The 19,583-nt window shown below is 41.2% G+C and overlaps 2 protein-coding genes across 5 annotated transcripts; one reads left to right on the top strand and one right to left on the bottom strand.

Moving 5' to 3' along the window:
• The first annotated feature begins 2,702 nt into the window (after positions 1 to 2,702).
• LOC116192338 lies at positions 2,703 to 5,336 on the top strand. Its single transcript, XM_031520907.1, has 2 exons — positions 2,703 to 3,833; positions 3,929 to 5,336. Exons 1-2 carry the CDS (start codon positions 2,825 to 2,827, stop codon positions 4,246 to 4,248), a joined length of 1,329 nt encoding a protein of 442 aa, XP_031376767.1. The 5' UTR covers positions 2,703 to 2,824; the 3' UTR covers positions 4,249 to 5,336.
• Positions 5,337 to 15,075: 9,739 nt separating this feature from the next.
• LOC116195417 lies at positions 15,076 to 19,505 on the bottom strand. 4 transcript variants are annotated; one of them, XM_031524603.1, is made up of 5 exons: positions 19,199 to 19,505; positions 18,330 to 18,494; positions 17,513 to 17,566; positions 15,500 to 15,523; positions 15,140 to 15,314 (listed from the first exon to the last, which is right to left on the bottom strand). In XM_031524603.1, exons 1-3 carry the CDS (start codon positions 19,458 to 19,460, stop codon positions 17,532 to 17,534), a joined length of 462 nt encoding a protein of 153 aa, XP_031380463.1. In that variant the 5' UTR covers positions 19,461 to 19,505; the 3' UTR covers positions 15,140 to 15,314; positions 15,500 to 15,523; positions 17,513 to 17,531. The 4 variants fall into 4 exon arrangements, with proteins under 4 accessions (XP_031380454.1, XP_031380463.1, XP_031380481.1 ...); XM_031524594.1 differs by having other exon boundaries at positions 15,076 to 15,523; positions 19,199 to 19,504; XM_031524621.1 differs by lacking the exon at positions 15,500 to 15,523 and having other exon boundaries at positions 15,150 to 15,314.
• Between the last annotated feature and the right edge of the window lie 78 nt (positions 19,506 to 19,583).

The raw sequence follows: 19,583 nt of genomic DNA, 5'->3' as shown, positions 1-19,583 counted from the left end.
ATGAAACCCCCTTGCACTTAAATGGAATTGTTTTTGAACGAGAGAAATCCCAAGAAATTGCCCAAAAGAAAATTTTGAGAACATGCAAATTTCTCGAATGGGGAATTAATTCAAATGGGATGCATGCATAAAAAGAAGCAAGTACATGTTATGTGCAAGGACTTGACTTATAAGAACTTGCCACTATCCTCCTTCAGCTTTAGTACAAAACCAGCGGTAGATTTGATCTTTTAATGTACTGACTTGACTTCATGCAATTTTAAGTGCATCAGTAATACTGTGAATGGTACTAGCTTGCTGGTGCATTGCTGCATTTGTCTACTAATGCCGCATTCATGTCGATCGGTCAAACACGATCGGATTAAAAGCACTCTTATTTTATTGCAGTACTCTAAAACACTGCTGTGTTCGCTGGCGTACAAATGACTCCCTGTATAATGAACAATTCATTCGGACGTCAAGACTCCCTATAAGCCTTTTGCGTGTTCACCAGTTTTATAGATCGAAATATATCGACGATATCTCTAGCGTCACAAACCATCAATATGATATGCGTTCGTCCTAAGTTGATACAGAGTCTGATAAAAATCTAATAGCTTTATTGGGAACACGCGTCCCGTCTAAAAATTTCGCTTCCTTTTTCTTTTTAATCGTTCATCACACTTAAGTGAAATTACTATATTGTTATTATTGTCTTGTTTTTACTTTCTTGCAATTTTCATTATATCAAATAACTGAAAATGATACGCGTGTAATGATTTTGCTACGATCATAGTTCCGGTTGATAGTAACAATATGTTATTTTCGATGGTCGCGAGTTTTCTAGCTCAAATGTATTAATTATCGACGCGCTATCGACAATGCAGTTGAGTAATGTGAAGAACTGAGCAAACTCGTCCCTGCTGTAGCATTATGCGATATAACCAAGGATGGACCGAGAGGGGGTGAGAGGGAAAATGATGACATAGGGAAGTTTACATATTATTCTTCAAATGCATATTGAGAAAATTTATTGTGTTTGCCCCCTAATTCAAATAAAGCATCCTCTCATTCGGTCCCCAAGAAATTCGCCTCTCTTAGCTTAAAACTCTGGGTCCATCCCTAGGTCTAACAGCGTTATACGCTTGCTTAGTGAAGCTATCGTTTAAAATGGTCACTCTTCTTTGGTGTGCATCACCAGATTTCCGAAAGTGCAATGAGTCCCCATTAACTAGGTTCGATCAAGGGGAGCTTAGTAAAGAGCTCATAATCGTAAATTTTCTTCATTAACAATACTCAACTCGATACATTATTTTAAAATAACAGTCGTTGCAGTTTCAATCCATGTTGGTAGCTGCCACTCTTCTTCAACTCAATCATTTAGAACAACTAACAAAAATATTTCTCCTAAAATAGGATAAGCAAATCATTAGACTTTGTCTTCCTAACACGTATAGGATTGCATCTATGTAAGATTATAATTTCATTTTCATCTTCCTAAGATATTCTTACTGATATTATTAACATCTTGGTTCTGGCTCTACTGCCAGCATACTTCAATGACTGTGAGTGTATCGTTGATTACAGTTGTCTATTATCCACAAGAATTCAATTATCAACAGAAGATGACCATTTTCAAGTATCCACTGCATAATGGTAATGCATCCAAAGGGGACCACGTATAAATAAGGACCTAAATGAGCTGAGCTAAGCTCGAATTTACAAGGCTCAAGCTCAGCTTGTCAATGTACTCTTGAGCTCGGGCTAGAGCTTAAGGTTAATCGAGCATAAATATCCGAGCTTTAGCTTGGCTCATCAAATAAATTGAAGGATTGGGCTTGGCCAAGTGCAGTAGAAAAGTTTGGGTTTGGATTTGGGCTCGGGCTCGGGTTCAGGCTTGACTCGGATTCGGGCATGTGGTTGGGCTCATTTAGACTCAAAACGAAATCAACACAATATCATACTAATTATAATACAACAATGTCGAGTGCAATTTGATATAACTCGATAGCCATCAAATTCAAATTACATCATCTTCCATATATGAGGTAAATTTCGACGACACCTTTATAATTTATAAAATGGCCAACGACATCTCATTTAAAAATTTAGCCACACACCACTCCTCCTTTCACTATCATGACACCAAGAGAACATTCACTTTGACACGTGAATCCCATATTACGGAACTGCACAAATCACCCCGACACCTTATTTTTTTACTCGAACTAAATCTGCGATTTAAGAAAAAAAAGAGTAGAAATTAGCAAAATGAGGAGTTATTTGTGGCTAATTTTGAAAGGAGGAGGTGTCGCTAATCATTTCACAAACTATAGTATGTTGTCGAAATTTACTTATATATATGTGTGTATATAAATACTAGTTAGATTTGCGAGTTTTTTGAGCAGAATACTATAGAACTCAACTTGTTTGCCCGAAGAGCTCGAGATCGATAAGATAGAGCCAAATTCAAACTTTCATCGAATCGAGTACAAACCATTCACGAATCATCTCCGCTCACTTACACCCCTGAACTACAAACATCATCATATGGAAAACCAAAAACTTACCTATTAACTATAAATAAAAATAAATAAATAAATCGGGCCGGGTAATGGGGCCCGTGATCGGATCCGAAAGAAAACCACGTGGCCCTCGATTGCAGCGTGAAATTTCCGCTCCCCGGTTTTGTTTATTTATATCTTCCCATCGACAAAATCCTCTTTCCATCTCCCTCTCTCTCTCTCTCTCTCCCTGTCTCTATGTTAAATGTGATTCAGAGCAAAGGGCAGCCTTCATTTGTCTTGTAGCTGAGATTCCCCCAACCCCTGCATGATCTCCGGCAATGGCCTCCGCCTGCGTCAACAACATCGGCATGTCGCCGGAAAACTTCCCCGCCCCATCCTACCCCACCTACGGCTGGCTCAGCCCCACCCGCGTCTCTTTCACCCCTGACGACGACTACTCCAAGTCCTCCGCCGCAGCATTCCGGAGGCAGCCCCCGCCGCCGCCGCCTCAGCAGCAGGAGGAGGACACCAACCTCGCCAAGCCACTTCAAGTAGATAATCCGGCGGATGCAAATGCGGATCCGGATCCGGAGCCGTCCTGCGGGGACTTCGAGTTCTGCCTCGAAGATCCGGTGGCAATGCTGCCCGCTGACGAGCTCTTCTCCGACGGGAAGCTCGTGCCGCTCCAGGTGTCAGTGCTGAAGCCCGCTGCTAGGGCCGTGGCCTCGACGGAGGTCAACTCACTGGACCTAGCGGAGCGGCGCCGGAGTAGCGACATGTCCGCCATGGATCTCTACCTCTCCTCTCCCAAAGCTCCGAGGTGTTCCAGCCGGTGGAGGGAGCTCCTAGGTCTGAAGAAGCTGTCTCAAAACGCAAATGCCAAGGCCCCCGCCGAGTCCACTGCGTCTCGTAGGAACTCGACGTCGTCTTCATCGTCGAACCCGAAATCCTTCAAGAATTTCCTCCACAGAAGCTCCAAGGCCTCGAGCTTCTCGGATTCCAACCTCAACATGCCCCTCCTCAAGGACTTGGATTCCGATTCCGTCATGATCTCCTCTCGCCTGTCGCTGTCCTCTTCGTCTTCCGGAGGCCACGAGCACGAAGATCTTCCCAGGCTCTCACTCGACTCCGACAAGCCGTACTCGATCTCTCTCCACAAGAACCCGAACGTCACCAATGTTCCCAGGATGAGACTAGTGAAGCCGAGAGCGGACAACCCCAAGCCGGCGGCAGACAACTCGACGGCGAATAGGGTCGGCCAGAGTCCGGTCAGGAGGACGCCGGTGGAATCCGGCGGTCTCACCCCTAGGGGAGTATCCGTGGACAGTCCCAGGATGAACTCTTCAGGTGGGTAATTTTTAAGCATCGTCGCAAGTGGGTTACCTGAGCGAAAGCGTTGACCATTTGACTTAACAATGTCAGCTCTGCAATTATTCCTGCAGGCAAGGTAATATTCCAGAGCTTGGAGAGGAGCTCGAGCAGCCCGAGCAGCTTCAATGGCGGCCCGAGGTTCATGCACCGGGGCATGGAGAGGTCCTACTCGGCCGGGGTCCGGGTGACTCCGGTCCTCAACGTCCCCGTGAGTTCGCTCATCGGATCGTCCAAGTCGGGCTCCGTCTTCGGGTTCGGACCGCTCTTCTCTTCTTCGCCCCAGAAGCGGGAAGCCAACGGGAACGGAACCGGCAGCACCCGCGGCCACAGCCACCACCACCACCACCAGCACAACGGTAGCCGGAACAACCGGACGGATCATCGAACCTGACCGGAGCAGAGAGTTCGTTGTTTTGATTTAGCCTTCAACAGGGGGGTTGGTAACGTGACGCCATGACAAGACTTGTTTTTTAACCGTCTTTCTTTCTTTCTAGTGGGGGGTTTTTAGTTAAATCAAAACCTCCGAGCTTAGGACTTAGGAAGAGCTGTTTTAGCTTTTTGGTGGGTCGTCTCGGTAGGTTTTTTTTTTTTTGTCTTTTTTGTCTTTTTTGAAGCAAACGGCAGCTTGCGGCCGGTGACACTGTTCGCGGTGTGGGGGATGAGTTTGCTTTTCCCTTTTCCTAACAGAAGAAGAAGAAGAAGAAGAAGAAAGATTTGAAAAGTCATCATCATGTAAATATTGCGGGTCCCCATTAATCACCATTTTCGTTCGGCTCTGCATTCGATAGCTGTTTAGGAGCTAACCAAAATGACGTATGGTGATGGTGATGATGATGATGGGTTGGTTCTCAGGATGGTGGTGGTGGGGGAAGTTTAGGGGCCTTGTCATTTTCCATGGAAGACATCAAGAGTACACTTTTTTATTCCTATTTAGCATTTTCATCCATCTCTCGTCACTTTTTCCCTGCCGGAGTACAATCTTCTCTCTGGACAAACCCCATATATACATTGCTTTGCCTTTTTGATGCTTTGGTGGGGATGGGGATGGGGATGGGAATGGGGAAGTTTGGGAAATGATGCCAGAGATTCAAGACAGAGAGTGTATCAGAGGCGCCAGCTAATGCATCATTATGCATATGCCCCCCCTCGCCCTCCTCAGCTTTTCTTTCGCCCTTTTCCTGTCTTTTCATTAATTTAATTAAATAATTTATAAAAATGGGAAATTCTGAAATGGAGTTGGGTCCGTGATAGTATAAAGAGAGCAAGAGGGAAGAGGAGACGAGAGAAGAGGAGCGTAGTCTCTGGTCTTGTTCGGGGTAGAAAAGGTTAGGTGGTCGGTGGGCTGATTGTGGTCCAATTATTACTGCTCAAGCCCTCTCCCCCCTTATATATTAAAAGAGAAGAAACTAGTCTGATTAAAGTAATATCCATTTTGCTAAGTAGACAGTATTAAAGAAGTGACCTGGGACATTTGTTTAATGTTTGTTAGGGAATTAAGATCAGAATGCCCGTTGTCTCCTGTCTGCTCCAACTTGGTAGTTTCTGAAAAAGCCACTCACCTTACTTTCTTTTGTCTCCGATTAACCGAAAAAGCCAAGAGCTTTCTATTAATGTTGGTAGTATATATTGCGGTAGTCTCCGTGGCCCGATTTAAATTTTTCATGGACCGTTGGATTAGTCGGGTGGATGTTTTGGTTAGGGCAAAGCCGTGAACAGTAATGATGGATGGAAGGTGGTGGTGGTGGTGGTGGCGGTGGGGGTGAGGGAGAGATTCTTCTTCATTCTTCTTCAGGCGGGAGTCCTCTGAATTCACATCACAGCAGAACCAGAAAAGCCCATGTGGGAGAAGACAGGAGTGAGAGAGAAGCAGTGGCCCTTTTCTGCTTTTATTTTTATTTATTCATTCATTTTTTAATTTATTATTATGTATTTATTGCATGTGCATGGCTGGGTTAATTTCAATTCACCCCCTCTAAGATTACAAGACTACCTCAACTGAGCCCAAACCCGATGCGTCGATTAACTAACCGGGATGGAACACTAATAGTTCGTCTCGAGGACGAGAGGAGGCTCGAACTAAACTTGAAAGTCAGAAGGAACCCATCGGATCGACAATTATCCTACTTTAAGATTGGGCCAAAGTGCGATCTCAGTTCCGAACACTGGGAGGGTGGGGTTGCATTTTGAATGAAATTAAAACTGCAGGAGCATGTCCGGACTGACTTAAAACCTGCATGGGCGGACTGCAAATTACTATTCCATCTTCATTTTCACTCATGATCTATCCAATTTATTAACATGCCTTTTTTTTTTTTTGCCTCCTGATAAAAAAAATATACATATCCTTTACATATATTATATTAAATTATACAGCGGAAAAAGAGAGAGGGGATGGAGGGGAGAACAAATTCAGTTGTCGTTGTCTGCAGTTCAGCTCAGCATGCCCTCTGATCATTTTGGCCCCCACTTCCATCTTTTATTTATTTATATTTATTTATTTGATTCACTTATATTAAACAATAAAGTGGCTCCTTCGAATAAAAATATGCATGCATAAATGAAAGAGAACAAAAATTGGGAGGAAAGACAGAAAACGGGGGTGGGCCTTTTTTTTTTTCTTTTGTTATTTCCTTTTATATTATTTATTATTATCTTTTTGTTTGGGGGGTTTATTTAAAACTTTGAGGGGAAGAGAGGGTGTGTATCTATCAATATGGTGATTTGACGTTGAGGGGGGTGGGGGCTAATAGCTGAGAATCTTCATAGGGGTTAGGCATTGGCCCAAAAGCATCAAAGCTGTCTCCTCTCTCTCTCTCTCTCTATCTCTTTTCTATATATATATATATAAAAAAAAAAATTTACAGATTTTCATAGTTAATGGTCCCAACACAAAGCCCATAATGCAAAATTCCTGGTTTCTCGTGAACAAGGGACAATTAATTTATGCGGTCAAACTCAACTTTATGCAACTTATTAATCGTAATTATTACTTTTTGTATTTTTTTTCCCTATTGATTGATTGATAAAAGCCTATTTACGTAAAAGGTTTCATGAAATTATGGACATGCCTAACTATTTCTGCGGAAATTCTAGAGTTGAGTCACTGAACTTTTATAGTGTGAAAACTTTTACATTTAGAAAATAGTACCGTTTCGTACTGATGAATATCTCGTAACGTTATCTTTCTTACACGAAAACCTTTTGCACTCCAAGAACGCTCTGTATGCAACATTATTCTTTTTATGTGAAAAATTTTTACTCTCCAAAAATAATATTTCATATAAGAGAAATTCGTCAATACGAAATGTTATTCTTGGAGTGTGAGAATTTTTCTCACAAAAAAAAGAATAATGTTCGTACAAGAGAATTTTTTTTTAAGTAGTTAATGTTATTATTGAAATGTAAAAACTTTTTCGCACTCAACCAATTAAAGATTCACCGACTAAAATCTAGAATTATGCTTTTCATTTTATGAGTATTCATATTTTATCTGATCGATCATTATGTATGCGAATACCTTGCAAGTTCGCGGAATATGAAAATCTAACATAGATCATACTGGTGGTTCGATAGAAAAATATTTTCCTACATGATTTTCACGAGGTGTTGCCTTTCTTTTTTTTTTGGTAAATTTCAACGACATCCCCTATAATTTTTGAAATGGCTAGTGACACTCATTCTTTAAAAAATTAGTCACACGCCACCCCTCCTTTCGTTGACATGGCACAAAGAGGACATTCACTTTAACATGTGGATCTCATGCCACGAAAATGCACAAACCGATTAGTTACTTCATTTCTTTACCCGAATCAAATCTGATCCAATTTAAGGAAAAAAAGAGAGTAGAAATTAGCGGAATGAGGAATGGTATATGACTAATTTTGAAATGAGGGGGTGTCACTTGCTATTTTTACAAACTATATGAGGTGTTTCATATATTTTTTTTTCACGCATAATATCAAAAAGTTCAATAAGTCTCAATTAATTCAGTTCGAGTCGATTGACCCACTAAGAGATAGAACTCTTTCAGTATTAATTTTTTCATTTACAAAACTCAATTCCAAAATTTTGATTATGAAGAATAAATATCGAATCGCTTGAATCAAATTATCTTGATGTCTTTCATTTACTTTTGGGGGCGTCATAGTATTGTCAAATTGTGGTGAGTATTTGCTATATTGGTCATCAAAAAGGCTCTTTACAGCCTACTACTACTACTAGGACGGCCTCAATGAAAGCCAAGAACCTACCCGAAAATCGTAGGATCAGTCTCTTGACGAGTCAATTGAAACAAAATTACTTCCATTTTTCCCCCCGCTTTTTCCATTATTATTTTGGGCTCTTATCTTCTGATGTTGGTGTCTCCATCATGTGGATGAGGCTTTGTGAAGAAGTGTTGACCCGTCCTGACGGGTCTCCCCTCCTCCGGGCCCAGTCACCCCCTCTCCTATTTTGTCCCGATCTGTGTGTGTGTGTGTGTGTTTTTTTGGCTCGTAATTGTCTCGATCAGTGTTGGGGCTATGGCTTATTCGATTCAATTCAAAATACAAACTTTGAAGTGACAACGCCAGCTCTTGGGTCTGAAGCGCATGCATTTGCCCCTCGGGACATTCTGCGGTGCCCTCATCGCGCCGTGACCGTACGCCGCTAGTTGTCGGATTCCCTCCGACTCTCTCGGTCTCTGTCGCTCTCTCCTTCCGTATCGATTCAATAGTCCGGAACACAGTAGCTCAATAGCATCATACGAAGTCTTTAGTCCGTTCAAATCTCTTTCATTAGATTAAACAGAATATGCCAAAATTCGGCGAAAACTGTGCCGAAGTACTTTGCTAAGCTTCTTTGCCCTTCGCAATGACGATGAGATCCCAAATCACGTAAATACACCGGCATAAACTCATATCGTGCAATCCTTGCTAGAAAACTCGCACGATCACTTAAAGTAATGGCCGTTTGCAGCTTCTCGATTGCCATATGCACCTGCAAAGCGACCTTATGTGACTCGAACCGACCGTATAAATTCCACGATAACACCCAATGAGCAAACCTATTTTATCTCGATGCTGGCATTTTCTCAGAAGCTGCAATGCCTTTAGGTCCTTATCTCGAATTGTGAATAATGGTCAGTATAAGGATCTGAGAAGAGGATTCGAGGCCAGCTGGGAAAGAAAAATGAGAGAGCATGGCAATGGTTGGCAGATCCACTGAATTGCATTCAGTACATATACTTCCAAATTATCATACTGAGGCTGTGTGTGAAGGCTTGTAACTCACTCGCAAGCAGATCCACCATATCATCATTTCTTGGAAAGTTCTATGGTGTGATTTACTCTTTAGTATATCCGTGATCGTCAGATTTATATCGTCTCTATTTCCGGTGCAGATTTGACGGCTTCGGAAGTAGAAGGAATTCGATTCGAGATGGGATTGAATAGCATTCCAACTTTTATCTTCCTTCCTTTTATTTTTTCAATTTATTGAAAAAAATAATGATGCATGGAGGCAGGAGAGGGAAAAAGGGGAGGAGAGAATCGATATGACTTGATTTAAGTGATTCAATATTTATTTCCTTACGAATTGAAAAAATTCACGTTAAAAAGAATTTTAATCTTAATGAGCCGATCGGACTCGAATTAAATTAATCGGAGTTTATTGAATTTTTAAATATGAAAATGCATGCTTAAAAAAAAAAAGAATAGAGAGTGGGGGTCCTTCCCTTCCTTCGCATCTTCTGCTGCAAAAGGTTCTGATGATGGATCGTGTGTGCGCGTATATCAATATAGCTAACGTGATCTCTCTCTCTGGATAGATTCCTTCATTCGGCTAATCAATTCCTCTCCCAGCCCTTTTCTAAGAAACGTAAAGATTGAGAAAGGAAAATCCCACCAAAAAAGAAAAATCTCATTTGCTTTTTCAGCACTTTTACACTACCATGCATGATATGCTCGCACTCACAGCATTCTACTTCTACCACACTCGACTCATCCAGTCGATAACCGGCATTCGAGATTGCCGTTTGCACAACTTCTGAAAGGGTAGATCAATCACGCGCTGAAAATACGTCAAGCCCACACTTGGCTCGGTGAAGAGGCACGTGGCCGATCGAGTAGAGGGTCTTACTGGTAGTACAGGGGCGCGTCAAGTTATTTAAACTTTTGAGTTTCGCATTTGCCACGCTCCCACTCACCATCGGTATCATCCAATTTCCCGATCCATATCGATACCATATATATATATATATATATAATTTTTAGTATGACCCTAGAAAAATGTGTGTGGAGTGGAATAGTCTTGGTCCGATGGTGGGTTTGTATGAGATAAAATTTCGGTCATCGAAAGGGAAAAGTTTCATGGTATCTGTGCACTGAGCTCGCAGTCTCCCTAAGGGTCGTCTTAAGGGGGGGGGGGGGGGGGGGGGGGGGGGTGGTCACAGCTTGGGATGGCCCATTCAATATTTTTTTAGGCTTTGGAATCCTAATTTTATTGATTAATTCCATCATTTTCTTGGAACTGAGCTCAACTCGCCACCCTATACGTTTAATTAAGGAAGTGCAAACATGCCTAGATCATCGGTTATCGGCCATCTCGAATGACAGAGACGACGACCTCCTCGGAAGCTGTTCGTGATCAGTCTAATCCCATAAAAATTGCTTGACCAGATGCTGAAGCATTCACGAACTATGTTTGATCATCTTTCGAGCGAAATTGCTGGCCCATACGATACCAGACCAAAAGAACGACACGCGTGCACCCCCCCCCGTAGACTCGAATCTCAATCGAGAATTTTTTAGGCAATTCAATTTGTCGGATTATGACATGCGGTAAGGTGAATTCATGCCATCACTTTCAAATTCGGCCAAACAGTCGAATCCTGTATGATGTTTGCAGGCCGAATGATTGGGATATGTATACGGCCTAATTAGAGCAGTTCTCCATGGTGAAGACGAGAAGGGAAAACATAAACAAGCACGAGGGCGAATTTCTATCCTTTCACATTGCTGTTGAGGGGAGATTTGGACATATATACAAACATACATGCATACATACATACATACATACATACATACATACATACATATGTATGCATGTGGTGAGTTTGGTTTCAACGTGTACTATTTGGTGACATGTTTGGATATTTCTAATGGCTTTCTAATCAAAACTCTCTTTCTATCTGACAGAGAAAGGCCGCAGCGGACTGGGTTTTGGCCGTGTCTGAGAAGACACCGTTAAGACCACAGTGCACCGATTTGTTTTCATTGGACGAACACGACATGCTCATAGGCATCCTCCACAGGCAAAGTCCTCCCTACCTAGCCAGCGCAACACTTGTTCCCACGAGCCCTACGATTACATCCATGCGGGAATTGAGTTCAGTGCAGTGGACACTTGTTACCGATTTGAAACCGATGGATGTAGAGGAAGGCGGTTTTCTCAGAGGACAAATCCGTATGTTCCTACACGGCACGAGCCCTATAACTCCATCAATGCAGAAAAAAGGGAAATGGTGCTGTGGTAAAAGACAGGTTGTTTCAAAGGACAAACTAATACTAGTCACGTCCAAAGCGAATAGTATATCTCTTGACACATGAGGTCCCCGGCTATTTGCTACTGCAAATCCCATCATAAAAACACCCTCAAGAGTTGTTTGTGCATGAAATTCATATTTGATCCAATGGATTTAAAAAGTATTAAATTTTCGCTAAATCTGTAAGCGATTAGGGCTATTTTCAATCCCAAAACCTTCTGATAGGACAGTGACTCCAACCGTCTTAGAAACTTGTCGTTTTTTTTTTTGCTGCATGGTTCGTGAATTGACCGGAGTACTTCTTCCGTGTCAATTGTATCATAATTGAGGCTGTAAAGGAAGACTTTCCCGAGCGAAAATCCAGCTCGAGAGCAGAGAATTAATGGAAGTTCCGAATCACATAGTATCAACCAATAATTCAATCTGGAATAGAGGGACGTTTCGAGAGAGGGAGAGGGGAAGGTCAAGCCTCGTCAGGGGGTGGGGCCTGGACGACTTGAGTAATTGGTGAACACAAACACACGAACTGTTGCTCACATCAGCAAAAATTTGTTTATTTGTTTATTTTTAGTGGCATCCGTAGAGGGGAGGGGAGGGGAGGGGAGGGGGGGAAGAGGGGTGGGGTCAGAGGGTACGACGGTACGTTGCGTCCGTCTTTTGTCGGTTTCCCCGTTCCGGTCACGTGACAGCTCTTTTGCCAAATGTGGCCTCATTTTGTCCCATCTGGCCCCACCCTCTCTGCCTAACCGAAAACCCCCGCCACCCAAAATTAGTTTTTTTTTTTAAATATAAAAATAACTAACGTGATTTGAATTAAGCGATCTAACACTTTTTTTATTTAAATAAAATTTCGAGTTCGAGTATTTGAAAATGCTGAAAATTCAAGTTGTGATAACTTTACCTCTTAGTGAGCCAACTCGGTTTGACTGGATTAGTTGAGATCCAATTGACATTATGGATATTATGGTTTTCACCGAAACATATAGAATCAAATTTTCAATAAAAAGCAATTAATTTTCCCTTATTTTTGTATATAGCAAAAAATAAAAATATTTGAAATCTAAGTATATACTTTCTAAACTGTTTTGTTCAATGTTTATAGCTGATTTTGTACTTTCCGTTAAGATTTTCATTTCCATCCTTTTATATATATATATATATTTGTTTATTTTCCCCTTACCCTTACTAATTTCAAGAAAACAAAAATAGTTTCGAAAAAAATTGAGAGCGACTAGGAGAGAACAAAAGGGCGATGGTCGCCGGTGTTGCCCAAACCCCTCTTATCAATTGACATGCTTTTTCTTCTTTCCGTGAAATATTTTTCAATGTTTTTAATTTATTTTTAAATTTTGAAATTAATAAATATATTTTCAGAAATTTAAAAAATATGCGAGTGACTGGAGAAGTTAACGGAGTTACTTTTAACTATAAACAATATAAATTTGAAAGTGCATGCTTAAATTTGGAGCCATAAGTAAGCTTTGATCCCGTAAGTAAGAGAACGCAAGTTCAAATCGCAAAAAGAACATTTGTTAAGAGTCGAAATAATATTTAATATTCGATTTACCGAATTGTTAGAGTAATATCTCTCATAGTTTTGTTCGTCGAAAAAAAAAATTGCAAAAACTTTCGATTTTGGCTTATATAATAAGAGAGACAAAGTTGACGTTTTTTCTCTTTAAAGAATTTGATGTAACAACACACGTTTTCGTCCAAAAAAAAAAAAAAAAAAAAAGATATCACCCGCGGGGTATTCTGATGAGATGGATGGAACGTCAGGGAAATATCCATTTTAAGGGAAAAACTTCACTGTGTCCTAACGAAGAAGGGAAGGGCGGGCGGGCGGAAAAATTCCTTGTACCGTCCACGGAGTTGCCCGGCAGGCATTTCCATGCTTCCCCTCCGAGAAGGGGAATTTTTTTATTTTTTATTTTTTGGATTTTCAATTGTTACGTTTCCGAATCTTTTAAATTTTCTTTGTAATTTCCATACCTCAAAAATAGAAAGGAAAATTTTGAGCTGATGGGCTCATTATTGTCCCTCTCTTCCCTTTTTATGTGGTTCGGATATAAATGCGGGTAGGCTGCTGTTGAAATATGGCTAGTGAATTATTATTCATTTGCTAGGTTTTTGTTTGGTACAGTGGTACGTGCTATTGTCCAAAACCAACAGATTTTTTTAATTTAATTCTTGCGCGTGAAAGTTCCCGGGCCATTATTTTTTTTTTTCCAGCCGAAGCATATCATTACTCACGTAGAAATAGAAATGGGAATTGCTACTCGGGTTGTTTAGAGCCCAACAGGTTTTGGGCCATGGGCTGCCCCAGATGAGCAACATACAAGTGCGCCCCCCCTCAGGTTTCGGGCTATTGACTGTTCACGTTTACACACTCAAGTGTGGAAACCAGAATGATGGTTATAGGTGGAGAACCCGTGGACCACTATGGGACCGGTTTCCTTCATGGAGCAATTTCGATTGAGAGTTACTCATAGTTTGGATGAGTAACACCCGCCTCATATTTGCCCGTAAAACTACGTTCAAGCTTCTTTTTTTTTTGGTATGAGAATGTAGTATTCTTAATAAAACTGACTAAGACGAATCCTGTAAGGATGTCGATGACTTTGAATTTCTAGGCTCTTAGCATTAAAGTACAACTCATTCTTCGATAGGCCGTTCGAGTTCACCATGTTAAAATGGAAAGAAATATAATAATTTCGCGGCTTCAGAACATATCCTCCTCTCTACTAGTCCATTTTGATCAAGAAATTCAGGTTCAGTTGGAGTTCAGCTACCTACGCTACCGACCGAATCTATGCATTGCTAACATTTGGCAACTACCTATTAACACCGAGTAGCTTCGGTTGGTGCAACCATATATGGCTTTTAACTTGAAACACGTTGTTCAATCATTAGAGGGAGAATATATCACTGCAAGCAAAGATGTATGAGCGGGATAAGAAAATATTAAGTGCGAGCTTACGGATTTATCGCTTCTCCGTGCGACTCTTTCTCAACGTGTGTCCTCTCAGCTCTCCAGGCTGTTCCGACGAACTTCTGTTTCGGCATCAGTGATATGGAATGAATGTAGCAATAACATGGCCAGTGTAAACCATTAAACAAATGCTGAAATTACATTATAATCCCGACTCTTACAATAATAATGCATAAGAATTTATTCTATGGACTTCTATTGGTACCGCGCATGAACAAGCACACCAAAGTACAAAGATTCAGGTACAAAATATAGGCATAACCAAGAGACTGACAAATATAAGACCCTCATAACGGATGAACTCGGACTATAAGGCACGCATCCCCTATCTGATCGTGAACTTCGATTCAATGCTCATGGGCTAGTTGTGGTCGTTGAAGGGGGTGGAGACAGGAAGGGGATGGAAGGCATGGTGGTTGGGAAGTTAGGGATCTTAGGGAAAGATGGGATGGTCGGGATAGAGGGCATGGGAGGGAAAGCAAACTTAGGAACTGAAGGAATTGTTGGGAATGAAGGGTTGGCGGTCGGTGTATTTGGGATCGAGGGCATGGGTGGTATTTTCGGAACAGTTGGGATGGTCGGTATGGTAGGAAGGGGAGTTGCTTGGAGAAGACGACGATTTGTGGCAGCTGAACACATTGCTCCGCTCAGCACAGCAACAAGGGCAACCATCAGAGTGGAGAAGAAACGGGTAGAAGAAGCCATGGCCAGTCTCAGACGAAGTTTATGAGAAGGTTGCTTAATGCTCTCTGGGTGAGAAGTGGAAGTGTCTGATGAACCAGGATAAGGAAATGAAGATTATATATACAGTAGCTCTGGTCATGGGATAATCTTGGACAGGTGAGCAGAGCCATGGTTGTTCACATCAAACAGATAAAGATGTTCAGGTTAGTCAGGAAGTTACCGGGTGTCAGATGGCATTTTAGGTGATCTTCTTATCAACCTGAGAAGTGGAGAACAGGTCATATGCAGAAATTCAGTCTCTTTTAGAAGCCAACTCAGGTTCTCCCACTTTCTATAATAGGTGATACTTAAAAAAATTGGAAATGGTTTCGTGGCGTTAATTCTTTTCGGTTTATCCCATTATGCTTCTATTGGTTGGTTAGAAACTGCAAGTAGTTAAACCACCTTGGCGAGTTTTCCTCCAGATACCTGCACAATAGGGGTCATTAGGTGAGATAATAATCTAGCAGATACAACTAATGCAGTGGGGAAGAAAATGAGCAAGCGAATTCCTTGAATCAACTCAAGAATTCGGTTAGTGCTCGTTCGCTTCGTATCATGAAAGGAATTGCACCAAAGAATATATGTCAAAGCCAGTATAAGAAGCACATGAACAAAAGGATATTTATCCTTCAAAGCAACCAAAAAAAACGACAACAACAATAGGATCTCATAACCTAATTCCATGCCATTCATGTAGTTAACACATACAGTACCACAAGACAGCTAAACTTGCTGGATTTAAAAAGAATAGGACAAGGGGTTAAGTAAATTTGATGCAAAGTAATGAGCAACCAACACCCATAAGTAACACAGCATCTGAAAAAGATTCAATGGCCTGACAGAAAAGAAATACTTTGATGTACAGTGACATATAAAGCACAACCTATGAAAATTTAGAGGAAACAGATGCACTATAATCTATGAAGAACACGTGGTATCACGGAGTCAATCAATCCTCAGGTTGAGTTATCTTTCAACGTGAGAGTGGGAAAAAGATCCATGTAAAACTACCATGATCATGATAGACTAATCTCGTATCGTATCTTTTAATTATTTTTGGGGACCTTTTTCTCTTATGACCCTTTAGATATGAGCAGTTATTTCTCCAAAAACTTTCTTAAGCATTCCGTGCTGCATTTTTTGCAGCTCTAGATACTGGCACTTCAACCCTCCCACATCTTCAGATATATCAAACATAAAGGCCGGAATTGCAAGTAACCAGAACCTGCCTTCAACCAAAACTGTGGAGCTCACGGGCCAAACTTCGAGTCTATGGCCCACCATTCAAATTTTCCCAACCCATTTTAATTCCCTTTACCCTCTTTTTCCGTTAATTGGAAATCAATAAATCGATTTCATAATTATAACTATATTTTATATCAGATCTGGGTACATTGAATAACTATTGCGATTATCATCTTCCACTCATATTTTGTGTTGTCCAATTCTGGAGCTCACTTCCACTAACGTGGCGGTCTCTTCTGATCTTTTACCCTCCATTTGGACTGAAGGAAAGGGAGGGGAAAAAAGTTGTCAGGGAATTTTCGAAAATTCTATACCACTTTTCCTCCCCTCCCCTCCCCTTCCCTCCCTTTCCCTCCTATCCAAGCAAGCTAAGTAAGGTGTTCATCAAATAGTTAGAAAACTTTACCTTGCTCAGACTCTCTCTATGTTTGATTTCCATTACAACAGCTTTCACTTATGAATGTCTTCAAGTATGGGTGGTGCAAGAACAACTCTTTCTCCATTTTCTAGAGGCTAGTTTCGGTTAATTTTTTCCTTGGGATCAATAAATATTTTCTCTTATATGTTCCAGATGTAATGTTTTGTAGTATCACAGTGATACAGTAACAACGAAAATAACCCAGATATATAACACAATAGGCAAATCTAGTTCAGATTACAATAACATCATAGTGCCAGAGGGTACAATATGAGAAGAGTGGGACATGCTTGTGATCCTACTTCACTCTCTATAAAAGATTCAGTGAGGGGGTAGGGGGTGGGGTGGGGTGGGGTGTTCGGGGTTGAAGAAATGATTCTCCAAGCTGATATTGCTATGACGAGTAAAGGAATATGCATGGTGGCTCTTTCTCATGAGGTTGCATATGCAATTCCAGAGAATCATGAGGACTTTCAGCTACCCTGACAGTATGAATGTGCAAGTATGAGGACTTTCAAGCTATTAAACTGGACAGAAAAGACCCCAAATAATAGATGTTACCTGACAAATTTATACAATTAAAAGAGAAATTTTAAATTAGAAGCTTCATTCATTCCTGCACACAATATTTTACAATCACTCATAAAGAGTTCAAGAACAACTCTTAAGCTAGATTAATTGGCAAGCAAGTTAATTCTGTTTCCATTTAATTCATGAATACATAACTATGTAATAGGAAGTTGTTAAAATACCTTGTATCCATCAGCAGCATCAAGATTGGCCCGCACCTTCTACAGTACTCTTCTCTGTAAATAATAAGGACAGTTATGAACAGCCGAACACTGATTGCAGAGAATAGTTTATGAAAGTTATAAAATAGGTCATGAAACACCTTGCAATTAAGTCAATAACGACCTCAACCTTATTATATTACGAGTAATTTTTTTTCCCTTTTCTTTTTCTTCTGAAAATTGTATTCAGGACAAGGAAAGCAGCTTCTGGGAGAAAATGCCACTCAACATATCCATTAAGCTATCAAATCGCATAATAGGTATGGACTGTGCAATGACACAAAACTTTACGATATACCTTCAGAAATGGATAGTTTGGGGAAAATTTGTGAATACCATTAGTTTGACAATAATTATGTAGGTTCATCTTAATTATAACAATGCTTCCCAAAGGCGGTCCTCTCAGTACTAAAATAGTAGATTTATCATTTCTCAAAACTTATAAAATAAAGGCCTTCAGCTTGAGAATCTCATTGAAGCCTCTTATGTTCTTGGGATGAAATTCTCCATATGACAAGTCGTGCGCATGGATCATATAAGCAAACAGAGCGCATTCAGATAAGCCACAAAAATAACAAATTAACTTGTATGATAGCCCATTAGTCCAGATTAAAGTTAGAAATTGAACCCAAGCATGGAGTAGTCTAAGCTAAATTATCAGTGAACAACCACAAAGAGGGCAAGACAAGCACATAGCAGTTATTTTCTCGTTAGTTATGTGAATGAGCCTAATGGCAACACTTGAAACAAGAACAGTTTTGAGAATCACTGCACATACCACGTGGCAAGCCGACAAAGAGCATTCGATCTATATTATCCACACGCTTCTGTATTGATCTTAGGACAGAGTTCAGTGATGACACTCTCTTTCTAACGTTAGATATCCTAGCAGCATGCTGCATGATAAACGGTGATGGTGCATCTTCCAGCAACTGATCAAGCTCTGGAAAAAAAATGAAGTTAGTCAAAATCAGGTCTATTTGGGCGAAGAAATATGAAGAAAATACAGCCCACAAATGGCGAGTTTCTTCAACCTATATGGAATTTAAAAAGCTAATACGAAGTAAGTTGGCGAAATTTTCTGTTAGCACCAGAGATTAGATTTATAATGTAGGTGCTCCATTCTCGCGAATCTTAGCAGTGAAGCTCTGCAGCAGTACCAGTGAAATGGCAACAGCAAAACAGAAGCGCACCAGTCTAAAGGCTGGAGAATTCTTCAGTTTACTTGTTACAGTTTTACAGGAAAACATAGTTATCTATCGAAAAATGCAACAGGCAGTTTCTCACTCTCTATTCTTATTCATAGCATCAAACAGCTTCTGGAAGCTGAAAAGCTGAGAGAAATTTCACATAGGCTTTTCCCAGAGGAACTACGAATGGAATGGAATCACTATAGTTGAAAACGACATATAGAGCAAACACAGTTTCCCAAGACAGATATTAGAAAACAAGGAAAACAGTTTTCAACTGAAGACGATCTCTCAGTAGGCATCTCTATAGCAACGAACGTTCCCTAATTGCTGTTCAAATCATGATTCAAGACAACCTACTCAAGTGTAGCTCGAAATGTCCAAACTAAGGTCAAAAAGCCATCGCCGGCGAGGTAGCCAACGACCAGCAAAATTTAAGGAGTCAACAGATCATTACGCTGAGTGAGCCGATCAATGGAGGAGGAGAGCTGGTCCTGGCTTCTCAGCGTATCCTGAGCTCTGGAGTCGAAGTCCTTGATGACCGAGCTCAGCAGCGACGATATGCCTTTCGCCAATGCATCGCGCGAACTCTTCCCGTCCAATGCGCCGCTGCCGTCGTTAACGGAGGACTCAGAACCTTCCCGGTCGTCGCCGTTCGAAGCGGCGACCACGCTCGGGGTCTCGTAGCCGGTATCGCAGCGGCCCTCTGCGTTCTCCATCGGAAGCGGCTGAATAGACCACGAGCTCAGTGTGAGTGAGCTCGAAGGGGGAAAGACGACGCTGTCATCTGTCCGGTTAGTTGGGCCGGCGGAAATGGGAGATCGACTTGAACCGGGCCCGTC

The sequence above is a fragment of the Punica granatum genome, chromosome 1, assembly GCF_007655135.1.
Source record: "Punica granatum isolate Tunisia-2019 chromosome 1, ASM765513v2, whole genome shotgun sequence".
Taxonomy (NCBI): domain Eukaryota; kingdom Viridiplantae; phylum Streptophyta; class Magnoliopsida; order Myrtales; family Lythraceae; genus Punica; species Punica granatum.
Note: the sequence above shows the minus strand (reverse complement) of the source record. Positions and strands in the feature narration are given on the sequence as shown.

Bases quoted from the DNA above. Each gene is read 5' to 3' on its own strand.
- LOC116195417 (XM_031524603.1), bottom strand. From the start codon at position 19,460: ATGGAGAACGCAGAGGGCCGCTGCGATACCGGCTACGAGACCCCGAGC. The intron at 18,495-19,198 runs GTAATGATCTGT...TTTTTTTTCCAG, and splicing joins CATTGATCGGCTCACTCAGC to AGCTTGATCAGTTGCTGGAA. The intron at 17,567-18,329 runs GTATGTGCAGTG...TATTATTTACAG, and splicing joins CTTTGTCGGCTTGCCACGTG to AGAAGAGTACTGTAGAAGGT.
- LOC116192338 (XM_031520907.1), top strand. From the start codon at position 2,825: ATGGCCTCCGCCTGCGTCAACAACATCGGCATGTCGCCGGAAAACTTC. The intron at 3,834-3,928 runs GTGGGTAATTTT...TTATTCCTGCAG, and splicing joins TCCCAGGATGAACTCTTCAG to GCAAGGTAATATTCCAGAGC.